The 12,126-nt window shown below is 36.0% G+C and overlaps 1 protein-coding gene across 1 annotated transcript in view; it reads right to left on the minus strand.

The window, feature by feature from the left end:
• Positions 1–7,878: 7,878 nt before the first annotated feature.
• ST8SIA6 (ST8 alpha-N-acetyl-neuraminide alpha-2,8-sialyltransferase 6) overlaps positions 7,879–12,126 on the minus strand; it is a 149,226-nt gene continuing 144,978 nt past the window's right edge. Inside the window, exons 7-8 of the mRNA XM_044227274.1 lie at positions 10,984–11,076; positions 7,879–8,552 (exon numbers count right to left, since the gene is read on the minus strand). Of these exons, the coding sequence (XP_044083209.1) occupies positions 8,084–8,552; positions 10,984–11,076 (562 nt within the window). The 3' untranslated portion in view covers positions 7,879–8,083. The remainder of the gene's footprint in view (positions 8,553–10,983; positions 11,077–12,126) is intronic.

Genomic DNA, 12,126 nt, shown 5'->3' on the forward strand with positions numbered 1-12,126 from the left:
AGACATAAATGATCGATAAACTACTACCTTACTGAGGCAAAACAGAAGGAAGTGTTCTTGTCAGAGAGGTTTATTGCTAGAGGACCAACCATTCCTCTATGACCAGAACTAGCACGGTGCAGCTTGTATACAGGGGATTTTATGATTCTCGGAAGAGCAACTTGAGTAGATACCTAAATGAGAAGGGTACCAATCTGGGAAGCCATCAGCATTGGGTACTTAAGACAGAGTTGTTAAAATATCACTGTGTTTATTCAAATATCAGTAAGCCCAGAAAGTCTACTCTAAGGTAAAAGTCTTAATAGCTTATTTCTAAGACTTCACTCATGAGCAAACATTTCATTTCACATATTTGATGAAAATTAATCAAGGCGTTGTCTTACAAGTAAAACAAATAAGAGTATGGGATCCTACATATTACATTTTGATTAATACCAAAGAAGGATCAGTGCCCAAAATGAAAATGTAAAAGGCATCATTTCTATAAGAATTGCTTCTGGAGTTAATGCATTTAATATCTAGTAACTAAATTTATGGAAAAAATTAAAGGCCATATAGCATATTTTCTCCATAATCAGCAGAACAGCATACTAAAAACTTCAGGGTTTGCAAGAAAGACCACTAAATTTGGAGTCAGAACTACTTGGGTTCAAATTCTAGTTCATCACTTAGCAGGTGAGTGACAAAGAAAATTACTTGTAGCAGTTATGGTTAGATGTCCACCCAACATCTCTTCTTCCACAGAACCCTAAATTTGTTCAGGTACACACTAATTCGCCTTGAAGCCTATGACCCCAGGGGTAGGAGTAATTGTAAAATTGGGCTCCATATTCCCTTTGCCAATGACGGGTATAGGAATGTTCATGTGACTAGTGTGAACCAATGAGAAAGAAGAAAATGTTTGATGGGGCTTTGGGGAAAGTTCTTTCTCCTTCTCCTGGAATAGTGTCAAGAAGTGACTCTCTCCTCTTCTCTGGATATGTACAGACGTACTTTTATGAGGTCTGGACATGCTGCTTTTGTTCAATAAGGAGTCTTAGGATGAAGTCAACAGCATAAAGCCTAACGATGACTCTTGAAGGGAAATGAAGTAGAACAAAAGTTCTTAGGTTGCCCTGTTTTGGACTTCTAGATTTGTGGCCAAGAATTCTACACAATTTAAGCCAATTTGATGGAGCTTTCTGGTATTTCAGTTGAAGGTACTGTTACCCTCGAGTCATTTTCTCATCTGAGAAAATCAGATTGACAGCTACCTTACAATCTTGCAAGAAGTCATGATAATACACATAAAGTATTATGCACAGTGGTTGGCACAAGAGAGCTTTCAATAAATGGTATCAGGTTTGCTGGCTGCCTGGCACCCTGAGTACCTATTATTAACTTGGCTCAAAATGATTCTTTGGCAAATCTTTAACAGCCTTGATTTCTGATTGCTCACATTTCCATATCAGATGAGACTGGTGATACTAGTCTCCAAAGAATACTCTGTAATAGCTGAAGCAAGGATTTAAAATCTCTTTGAGGTACTCAAAAGGCAAGAAATACAATAATGCATTGGTATTTTGTTGAATCTCTCTCTCTCTCTCTCTCTCACACACACACATACATACATAAACACCTTAAAGCAAATAAAACAGAATCAGACTGAGAAAAGAAATTAATCTATCCCATTAAATGCTCATTTCAAAAGAACTCAGGAGAATACAACATATTGGAAACTTCCAAAATTAATTAAACTTTAGAGTGACTATAGTAGGATATATAAAAATGTATTGTGCAAGCTTGAATAATCATCCCTTAATTTAGAAAAGTTAAAATTTGAAACATACCAAGAGGACTAAGACAACTAAAGAAATAAAAACCCAAAGTTATGATGATATAATTCTAAAATTTAAACATTTTAGATGTTATTTTTCTACACAAAGCAACATGTACAATGATAACACTAAAGAGAGAATAAAATATTGATGAAGCATACCAGCTTTAGGCATACAACCTGAATTTGAAACTTGGTTTTGATGCTTGTATGCTATATGACCTTGGGCAAGTTTCTTAGCCTAAGCTGGTTTTCTCATATATAAAAATAGAGATAATCAAATCTACCCCCATAGACTTGGGTTTAAATAAGATAAATAATGTAAGCCAAGTTCTTGTACAGGTTCCAAGTGTATAGCAAGCACTTAATAAAATATTTTATTACTTTTTTATAATAAAATGAGTCCCATGGGATCCCACTTCTGGCAGTCTATCATAGAATCTGGGGTTAAAAAACAAAAACAAAAAACCCAGACTCAAATTTCAGAGGGGCAAAGGAAATTTCTAGAAAGTATTTCCAGCACCCCCAAGAAAGGACAAACACTACAAAAATCAGATCATAGGGGAATTTCTCCTTCTGGATAAGGTAGGTTAAGAGGCGGGGGGGGGGGTGGGAGGTTGGGGTACCAGGTGGTGGGTATTATAGAGGGCACAGCTTGCATGGAGCACTGGGTGTGGTGAAAAAATAATGAATACTGTTTTTCTAAAAATAAATAAATTGGGAAAAAAAAAAAAGAGTAGCAGGGACTGGTTTTAACCTGCAGTCCAGAACAACTGAAAACTAACAGACAAAATACACGAAACAATGGCTACAGATGTTGGCCATAAGGCAACTCAGGAAGGTAATCCTTGAGAAAAAGGACCCAGGCTAGTGGAGTCCCACAGTTGTCCTAGCTTACTGCTTTGACGGCTGCTAGGCCACAGCACAGGGAGGGGAAGCTCAACTCGGAGGTCTGTCTCTCTGAGTAGAGGTTATAGAATTAGGATGCAAGGAATGCCCACGTAGATCCAGAGTGGAGAGGCCTCATAGAAATCTCTAGCTTTCAGCTGAGTATTGGCCAGCACATGTGAAGAAAATGCCTAAATCTGAGAGAAGAATCACCCAGATGAAACAACTCCTCAAAGTTAAAGAGGATAGAATAATTCAGTTCTTCCCAACAGAAAAGAAAATCTTGTAATTCATGGGGCTTTCAGGAGAACATTCAAAAAGGTGTTGTCTCAGTGTGAGAAAAAATTTACCCTTGAATAAGCACTATGATGGTTTTAACTAACGCAGACTAAAAGTAAGCCTCGAAAAGGAATGAATTGTTTACAAGTCATTTAATATCACCCAAAACAAATCTTCACATATTTTTTAATATCAAAATATGAAACAGCCACCAAAGTAAAATTCACAGTATCTAGCATTCAACAAAGAATTCCCAGACTTTCAAAGAAGCAGGAAAATGCAACTCATATTGAGGAGAAAAATATATCAGTGGAAACAGGTCCAGGATTACACAGATGATACAATGAATAAAAAAGGTCACTGAATGGGTTACAAGTATATTCTACATGTTTAAGAAGGTAGAGGAGTGAAGAAGCATGTTAAATGCACAAATAGAAGATAGAAAAAGGCACAAAATGAATTATCTACAATGTTCAAAATGAAAACATACTGGATGAGATTGACACCAGATTAGACACTAGAAAAGAAAACATTAGTCAAGTTGAAGATATAGGAACAGGAACTATCCAAAATGAAAAACAAAACAAAAAAAAAAAAAAGAAAAGGAAGAATGAGCAGAAGACAGAGAGTCAGTGAACTAGAGAACAAATTTCAAGGAGTTTCATGTGTATTAACCGGTGTCCCTATAAAGGGAGAAGGATGAGGGGAAGAGAAAATATGTGACAATATCATCTTTTCTCCATTATGTAAGCAATTTATCTTCATTATATATCACTCCCATTTCCCTGATAAAAAGAATGCTCTTAGAAGGCTGATGACCCAGATAAGAGAAGATGGGCAAGAGAGCTATTCATTCATCTTCAGGAGGGTAATTGTGAGTTTCACTATGGAGTCAGCCTTCTGAAGTCCTATACAAATAGGAAACCTTGAAATTAAAAATCAAAAATAAAGTAAGAAATAGTCTTATTAGGTCAAGTGCTTCAGATACTTCATGTGACTCTGAAATTCCTTCAGTGTTTACTGTATTTTCACGTCATGTTATATAAATAAGATCTTTCTTATGTACACATTGAATCTTAACAGCACTTTTAAGGTAGCTATTTAGGATGTGATCAGATCTGTTCTAAGATTTTCCAATTTTCCCAAAGCTTCCTGAAATTCATGGAATGATTTAGAGTATGTAACATGATATAGTATTGAGCTGGCACATTTTTTTGTGAATAAGAAGAAACTTAGCCTCAAATAGGGCTGATTTATGGCTTAATTCAGTATTCTATACATACAAAGTCCTCCAAAAGCAAAAAAAAAAAAAGTCCTTGGCTGATTACCTGGCTGAGAGTTCACATATTTACATGCAGAAGGAAATCTTTCATGAGAGTCATGATCTATTTGCCTTTCCCTTTTGTTAGGAGAAAAAAAAAATCAGAGACTTCAAGGACTATTATACTATGTAATGCTAAACTTTATGTGATTGTTCATAGAGTCCTTTCCAGGGACCACAGAGCAGCAAGGACTATATGCTTACATTAATATTTTTGCCCTACTAAGATTTAGATGAAAACTCTTTTAGAATCTTGCTATTTGGTTACGCTGCCCAAGGATGCTGAACAATGAGTAAAAAATAAAATCAAACAAGCTAGTATTTCCTGTAGAAACTGGTGACATGGTACTATAAGCTGGAGTCCCAACTAAAGTTTCATACTATCTAGCACCAGTACTCAGACTTTCTATTTTCAATGTGCATGGATGCACTTTAATTTTAAGAGCAGAAGATCAAATCCAATCCATCAGCATTTAAGCAATGCTCATTATGCCCACAGATTCTTGAGAGAGTCAGTCAGGCTTGATGGATAATCTATAAATCTATAAGATAGAGTTCATGGTTTTTCTTTTTTGTTTTGATCTTGGTGTAAAACTTGTAATAATTGATCATTATAGAACAAAAAGAACTATGGCTTATGATTTACAACTCACATAGCTGATATGTTATATTATCAAAATGTATGTTCTGTTGTATTTTAGAAAGCTTAAAAAATTCTCCTTTGGAACAAAAGGACATTATTGACACATCATAATTATGGGGAAGGTTGTCCTCTGCCAAAGAGGAAATGTTAGGATAGGAATGAAGCCTCCCACAGATTTCACAACAGTCACAGAGCAGCTTGGGAAAAAGACACAAAAAAAATGCATGTTCTTTTCGATCAAAGACTTTTGGTTAACAGGTGACCTAGCTGGGATTGTTGCAAAATTTCAACATGCTTTTAGGATGGCAGGACAAGTATTTACCAGAAAACCAACTTCAGTTATGTTCCTCTAGAAAGGCCTAGCATTTTTGCCACAACTTTTTTCCTCCTCAACTTTTACTGGATCATGGGTATCAATCATTAGGACACGCTTCCTGATCTCACAGTGTTGGGGGAGGTCACTGAGAGTATATGACAGCTGGTTGATCCGTGAACTGGACCCCAGAAACTGGAGACTCCTTCCCCTCTCCCCTGTACTGGCATATGCATTCTATCTGCCTTTTGCAGAAGCTGCCCCAAGGACGTAGCCTCAAGACATTGATGTGGTGTTGAGACCATGTGAACAATATACATATCTGAACCCAGTTAAGGCCTCTCCATAAGCTTTCAGGCTTACCAGACAAAAAAAAAAAGATCTACTACTCTTGCAGCCACCCAAGAAGATCTCATATGCAAGGTCCCTTGTTTATTAAAACTGCCACCTACCAAATCTTGCATGGTCTGCCTCTTTCTTTGGCGTCTTGCTGTGCTCTGTGTACAGGCACTGGTTTTAGATTATACCTGGGAAGAACCCAAGAAGTTTGTGAACCAACACATACCATTTTGAATACTTCTGGAATTCTTACCAGTGCCATTAAAGATTCTATTTTGATATTCTAGAGAAAACTTGTGAAGTTAAAGGAGGAAGTTATCTGGGAAAAACTTAAGTAAGTTCTGTGCTAATCATACATAATTTTTATTAAAACAATGTATAAAAATATCCATACTGTATATTTAATGACTGATTTCAGTATATTCTTTTACTCCAATATGATGATATTTCCAATATTATCAAAAAGAAAGGTTTAAGGTTCTACTCCCCAGAAAACATTTTAAAGGAAGCATTTTACTAACTATAAAATATTAGACTGTTCTATTTTTAATAATCCACTGTTAGTAACATGATAGACATTACTCATACTGATAGATTTTTAAAAACAAATTAAATCCATTAGAAGCAGCAGAAAACAGCCACTTATTCATCAACACAGAATGAAAGATAAATTAGACTTCATATAACTAAAAGCATGTTCCTTTTGGAAAATATTTATATATGAACTTCTAAGCAATTTATGGAGCTAATTGGTTTCATCTGCTATAGAAGAACAAAACATGAACAAACAATAATATTTAAAAATGTCAAACACAATGTAAGAAATCAGGAGGTACTTTCCCAAAATAAGTGACTGACAGCAGAATGGTTTCAAAAGGAAACATTTAGTAAAACAATCATCTGGCTAAGGTAAGAATTAAGAATTTTATTTTTAATTAATTCAGCATGCTGACAAGTTGGCTCCACCCCGATTTCTGCCCTCCTCATGATGGTACAAAGACAAGTGGGCAAAGTAAGAATGTAGTTACTTAGTTAAACCAAAGAACTTTGTAGATGAATAGATGATCTATGTTAACAGGTATCATCATAATGAAGGGGGTGGTGTGAAAATTGTAATATTCAATACCGCTTAAGTTTTAATTGATATTGGTATTTAAATTATTTGTCCTATTTATCATGTAAATATATAACTTTCTTTATGAGAATTAAGTTTTGGTGTATTTTAATCCTTACTGCTTTCCTGTGAGACCTATCAGGTCACTACAACTACTGTTTCAGAGGTGGGCCCAAGCCACTATCCACTCGTGGTGTAACTTCTCTTCAAGTGACAGTTCTTGGGGCAAAGACCATGATTTGCCTTCAAATATCCTCATTTTGGTGAATCGGAATCAAGGGGACTGCTTTTTCCCCTATCATATTCCCTCTACTTAGAATCTTCTTCATTTGTTAAAACCTTACTTTCTAATTTTTATTTGACAATTACCTCTTCTCTGAAACAGATTCCACTGAAATAGACTGATTGACTCCTGAATGACTGAATGACTCTATAGTACCTTCTCCATAGCTGTCATAACAACATCTATCATACCGTATCACTGTTGGTCATATGCATGTTCATTTCCTCCTGCAGGATTTGGTCATCTTTAGGTCCCTCTCACACAGCCTGCTACAGGGTCTGGCATGAAGTAGCTGTTGGATAATTTTTTACAAATAAATTGAATGTGTGACCCCACAGACACCAGGTAAGAAAAACTGGGTATTATAACTCTTCATGCTCTTAAAAATAGATCCTGTCAGTGGGAGCAGAAAAGGCTTAATAGTAAGGCAGGAATTTAATATAAATCAAAAAGAGCATGTTAAAAATGTAAATAAAGGAGGAAAACAATTGGCCTAAATCCAGCCAGACACATCATTGCAACTAATGACCCTAGTGAAGTGATCAGAAGCAGGTACATTACCATCCAAAGAGGAGGATTTCATTCCTGAATCATCAAGGGTTTGCTATAATTTCTTAGATGTCCTCTTTTGGACAGGAAGAAGGATGAGAAGGATATTATTGATAATAGAGAGGCATGCTTGAGGAAGAACCCAGTGAAAACTGGCAATTCAGCAGTTCTTTCCAGGAAGGGTCTTCAAAACAGCATGCCTTTTATTATCAGTCTGCTGAGAGTGGAAATGGCAACTATAGAGAGAGCAACAAGGAAATATTCATGGAGTCCCTACCTCACACCAAATCCTGTACTAGGAGATTTCATGGATTGTTAGATGGAGTTAGATATCATGGTCCCCATTTCACAGGGAGGGAGACTGAAGACCGGGACAATTGCATGAGCTGCTGATGTTGCAAGCTCAGTGGGGAACTTTGATCACACCATGTTTCAGGGCTTTTCCTATTATGCCCTACACCCACTGCTTTTAGTGTTGGGAAACACCATTACTCACCTACAGCTTCTATTAAAACTTTCCCATTTTAAGACACTATGCTTAGGCTCTTTCACATTTGCTAAACTGTAATTTGAGGATTCCTTTCAAGTGAAGTTGGAGAATTTGTCTATATTCTTTAGGCATCTCATGGAAACCACGTTTGGGTAAGTTGTTGTCATAGTAGTGATGGCTGACAGGTGTGTCTTTAATCGTTCTAGAAAAGGGCCAAAATCCATACAGCTTCACGTGCTCACACAGTTCAACTGCCACACTTGTGATCATCAAGCCAGAGGATAGGCGAAACTCCGTCACACCTTCAGTTCTCCAGAAAAGGGCAAGATTTCTCAGGTATTTGGGATGGAAAAATATAACCTTCTGTTTTGCTTGAGACTCCTTTAGGGTGTCGTACACTTTGAAAGAGGCAATCGTGTTGGCCCTGAAAGAAAACGCTGGAAGAAGAAGGAACGCATCTCCATAGGTTGCAATGTCCTCCAGAAATATTTCTTTCTTTTTCTTTAAGTTCCCATATCTGCGAAATTAAAAAAAAAAAATCATCATCATTATAATCAAAGTGGCCATTTTGGTTCCATAAGGCTGAATTTACCTTTGGTTGAGCCATTGATCCATTTATGTCACTGTCATATTTAAGAGACAAACAGTAGACTCGGAGTCCAAGTAGGAGTAAGCCTCCTATAAACATCAAGAGCTAGGTCCTTCATCTCTCTTTTGTGGTGTCCCTAGGCTTTCATTTATATTTTCTTATCAGATTATATCCTTACTGGACACACATTTCTTATATTATTTTATCTTCTAACTCAGTAATTTTTTCTATAAAGCAACTTTTTAAAAAAAGATTTTATTTATTTATTTGACAGACACAGCGAGAGAGGGAACATATGCAGGGGGAGTGGGAGAGGGAGAAGTAAGCTTCCCACCCAGCAGGGAGCCTGATGTGGGGTTTGATCCCAGGACCCTGGGATCATGATCTGAGATGAAGGCAGACACCTAACAACTAAGCCACACAAGATGCCCCTCTAAGGTAGCTTTTTGATACAGAAATACCTTCCAAATAATGATTGATTTTTCTTAAACACAGGGCCACTCTTAAAATGTCTACACATTAAAAAATTCCCTAAGCTGTACACCTGTGACCTGTGTATATTTTTTTACATGTGATCATAAAAGCTTCCTTACAGAACCTAAAATACCTACATTCATACACACACACACACACACACACACACACACATTTTAAATTTCCTTAATGTATTGTGATAGATTTATGTGTTTGATTTAAATAATACCTTAGTAAATATACTAATATGAATGGTTGTGTCTAGAAAGTAAACTTTTAGGATGTAGGTATAATACTGCATATTATCTTAATAGATACTAGAACTATATGAGTATATAGTTTTAGTTTGTATTTTATTAATAATGATTATTAGTTTTGGTGAAAACAGTGGAGTAAAACCATGTATGGGATTTTTATTAACCAGGAACATTTTGTTGTGGTTACATGTGTAAATGAAATATGAGAATTATTTTTTGGTAATAAACTATATGTGGTAAATTTTTTTTTTTTTGGTCATCTTCTTTTAAGGTGCATTCCCTGAAGTTTTTAAATAAACTGTTTCATTAGGAAACTACTCCCAAGATAAAAGAGTAATGTTAAAATTCTGAAAGAAAATTAAATTAAAACCACATTAAGATACCACCTTACACCAGTTAGAATGGCCAAAATTAGCAAGATAGGAAACAATGTGTGTTGGAGAGGATGTGGAGAAAGGGGAACCCTCTTACACTGTTGGTGGGAATGCAAGTTGGTGCAACCACTTTGGAAAACAGAGTGAAGATTCCTCAAGAAATTAAAAATAGAGCTTCCCTCTGACCTTGCAGTTGCACTACTGGGTATTTACCCCAAAGATACAGATATAGTGAAAAGAAGGGTCATCTGTACCCCAATGTTTATAGCAGCAATGGCCACGGTCGCCAAACTGTGGAAAGAACCAAGATGCCCTTCAATGGACGAATGGATAAGAAAGATGTGGTCCATATACACTATGGAGTATTATGCCTCCATCAGAAAGGATGAATACCCAACTTTTGTAGCAACATGGACGGGACTGGAAGAGATTATGCTGAGTGAAATAAGTCAAGCAGAGAGAGTCAATTATCATATGGTTTCACTTATTTGTGGAGCGTAACAAATAGCATGGAGGACAAAGGGAGATGGAGAGGAGAAGGGAGCTGAGGGAAATTGGAAGGGGAGGTGAACCATGAGAGACTATGGACTCTGAAAAACAATCTGAGGGTTCTGAAGGGGCGGGGGGTGGGAGGTTGGGAGAACCAGGTGGTGGGTATTAGAGAGGGCACGGATTGCATGGAGCACTGGGTGTGGTGCAAAAACAATGAATACTGTTACGCTGAAAAGAAATAAAAAATTTAAAAAAAAAAGAAAAGAAAATTCTCAAAAGTAACTTCACTATTGTTAAAAAAGATGAAGTGATAAATAAGTTTTTACTTGATTAGTAGTGTTCCACTTACGACATTACAAGTGTAATTTTTTGGGATGCCTGGCTGGCTCAATGATAGAGTGTACAACTCTTCATCTCGGGGTTATAAGTTTGAGTCCCACATGGGGTATAGAAATGATATTAAGAAATAAAAAATAAATATAAATAACATAAAAAAATAAAGTCTTTAAAATAAAATGGAATGGTTTTCTTTTAAAAAAAAAAGGAGAGAGAGGTACAATTGATCATACCTCTTATGAGCTACAACCTTGAGAGGAAGTAAAAATTATGAATATATTATATTCTTCTATCTTTTCGCCAAAGTCGTTCTAGCTATATTGCATTGCAAGTCATTCCAGCAACAAGATTAGTGTTCAAACTAAGAAATATGTTAAATAATAAAACAAATGTTCTCAAACAGTTATGTAAGTCGGACATACTTACTTTAGTTTTATGATACTGGGATTTACAGTCACAACATTGGTTTTACTGCCAACATCTTTACTCACATTTCCTGTAATTGGGGGAAGGTTACACCTGAAATTTGGGAGTGGGGGGAGAAAAGCATTTTCAAAATGCAAGTTTAAAAAAAGCACATACCCACACATGTACACATACAATCACTGTCGGTTTATTGGAGAAAATGCTGGCTGTTAAGGAGTTCTGAATTGATCTGATTTCCATTTAAAACTTTAATAAGTACTGAAATCCTTTTTTTAAAAAAAGATTTTATTTATTTATTTGACACAGAGAAAGAGAGCATAAATAGGGGAAGTGGGAGAGGGAGAAGCAGACTCCACCATGAGCAGGGAGCCCAATACAGGGCTTGCTCCCAGGACTCTGGGATCATGACCTGAGGTGAAGGCAGACACTTAACAACTGAGCCACCCAGGAACCCCTAAGTACTGAACTCTTAATTGACACTTCAACATTGCATGAAATATACAAATTTGGTAAATGCTTTTAATATTAAGACCCTTAAGTATATCAAAATGAGAAATGACAATTACCTTGCTAGCTGCTGAAGAGTTCATAATCCTTTTATTAAAATTATTATTTCTATTGATTATATTTCCACAGTGTTATGGTCACCAATTTACAGGTAAAAAAAAAAATAAGGCATTGCAACTAAGGTTACGGAGTATGCCAGAAGCAAAGTCTATTAAAAAAAAGAAAAAAAAAACAAACAAACCCTGAAATCTCCTGATTCCCATATGGATAGTTTTTCTAGCAAATTATGCTGTTAATAAATAAAACCCTAATGTTCCTATAATGATATTTTCATATAAATGTTCTCTTCTTCTTTTGAGTACTAATTTGTTTTTAGTACTCAGTACAAATTAAGAATTGTAATTTTGAGTAATTATATTCCTTTCACAAAAAAGGGAAAGTTGGTTATGACTCCCTAAGTATTGTTTACAGAATTTCAAGTAGACCATTTCTTTTAAGCTATACAAACAAAAGGAGCATTTCTGAGTATGTCCTTAGGAAAGCTGTTTCAAGTTGATGTGTTCTGCACGAACTGAGGTTGAAACAGCATTCCACACTCTATGAAACATAAAACCAAATGGACCGTGTACACCTCTC

Source organism: Neovison vison, chromosome 12 (assembly GCF_020171115.1).
Source record: "Neovison vison isolate M4711 chromosome 12, ASM_NN_V1, whole genome shotgun sequence".
NCBI lineage: Eukaryota > Metazoa > Chordata > Mammalia > Carnivora > Mustelidae > Neogale > Neogale vison.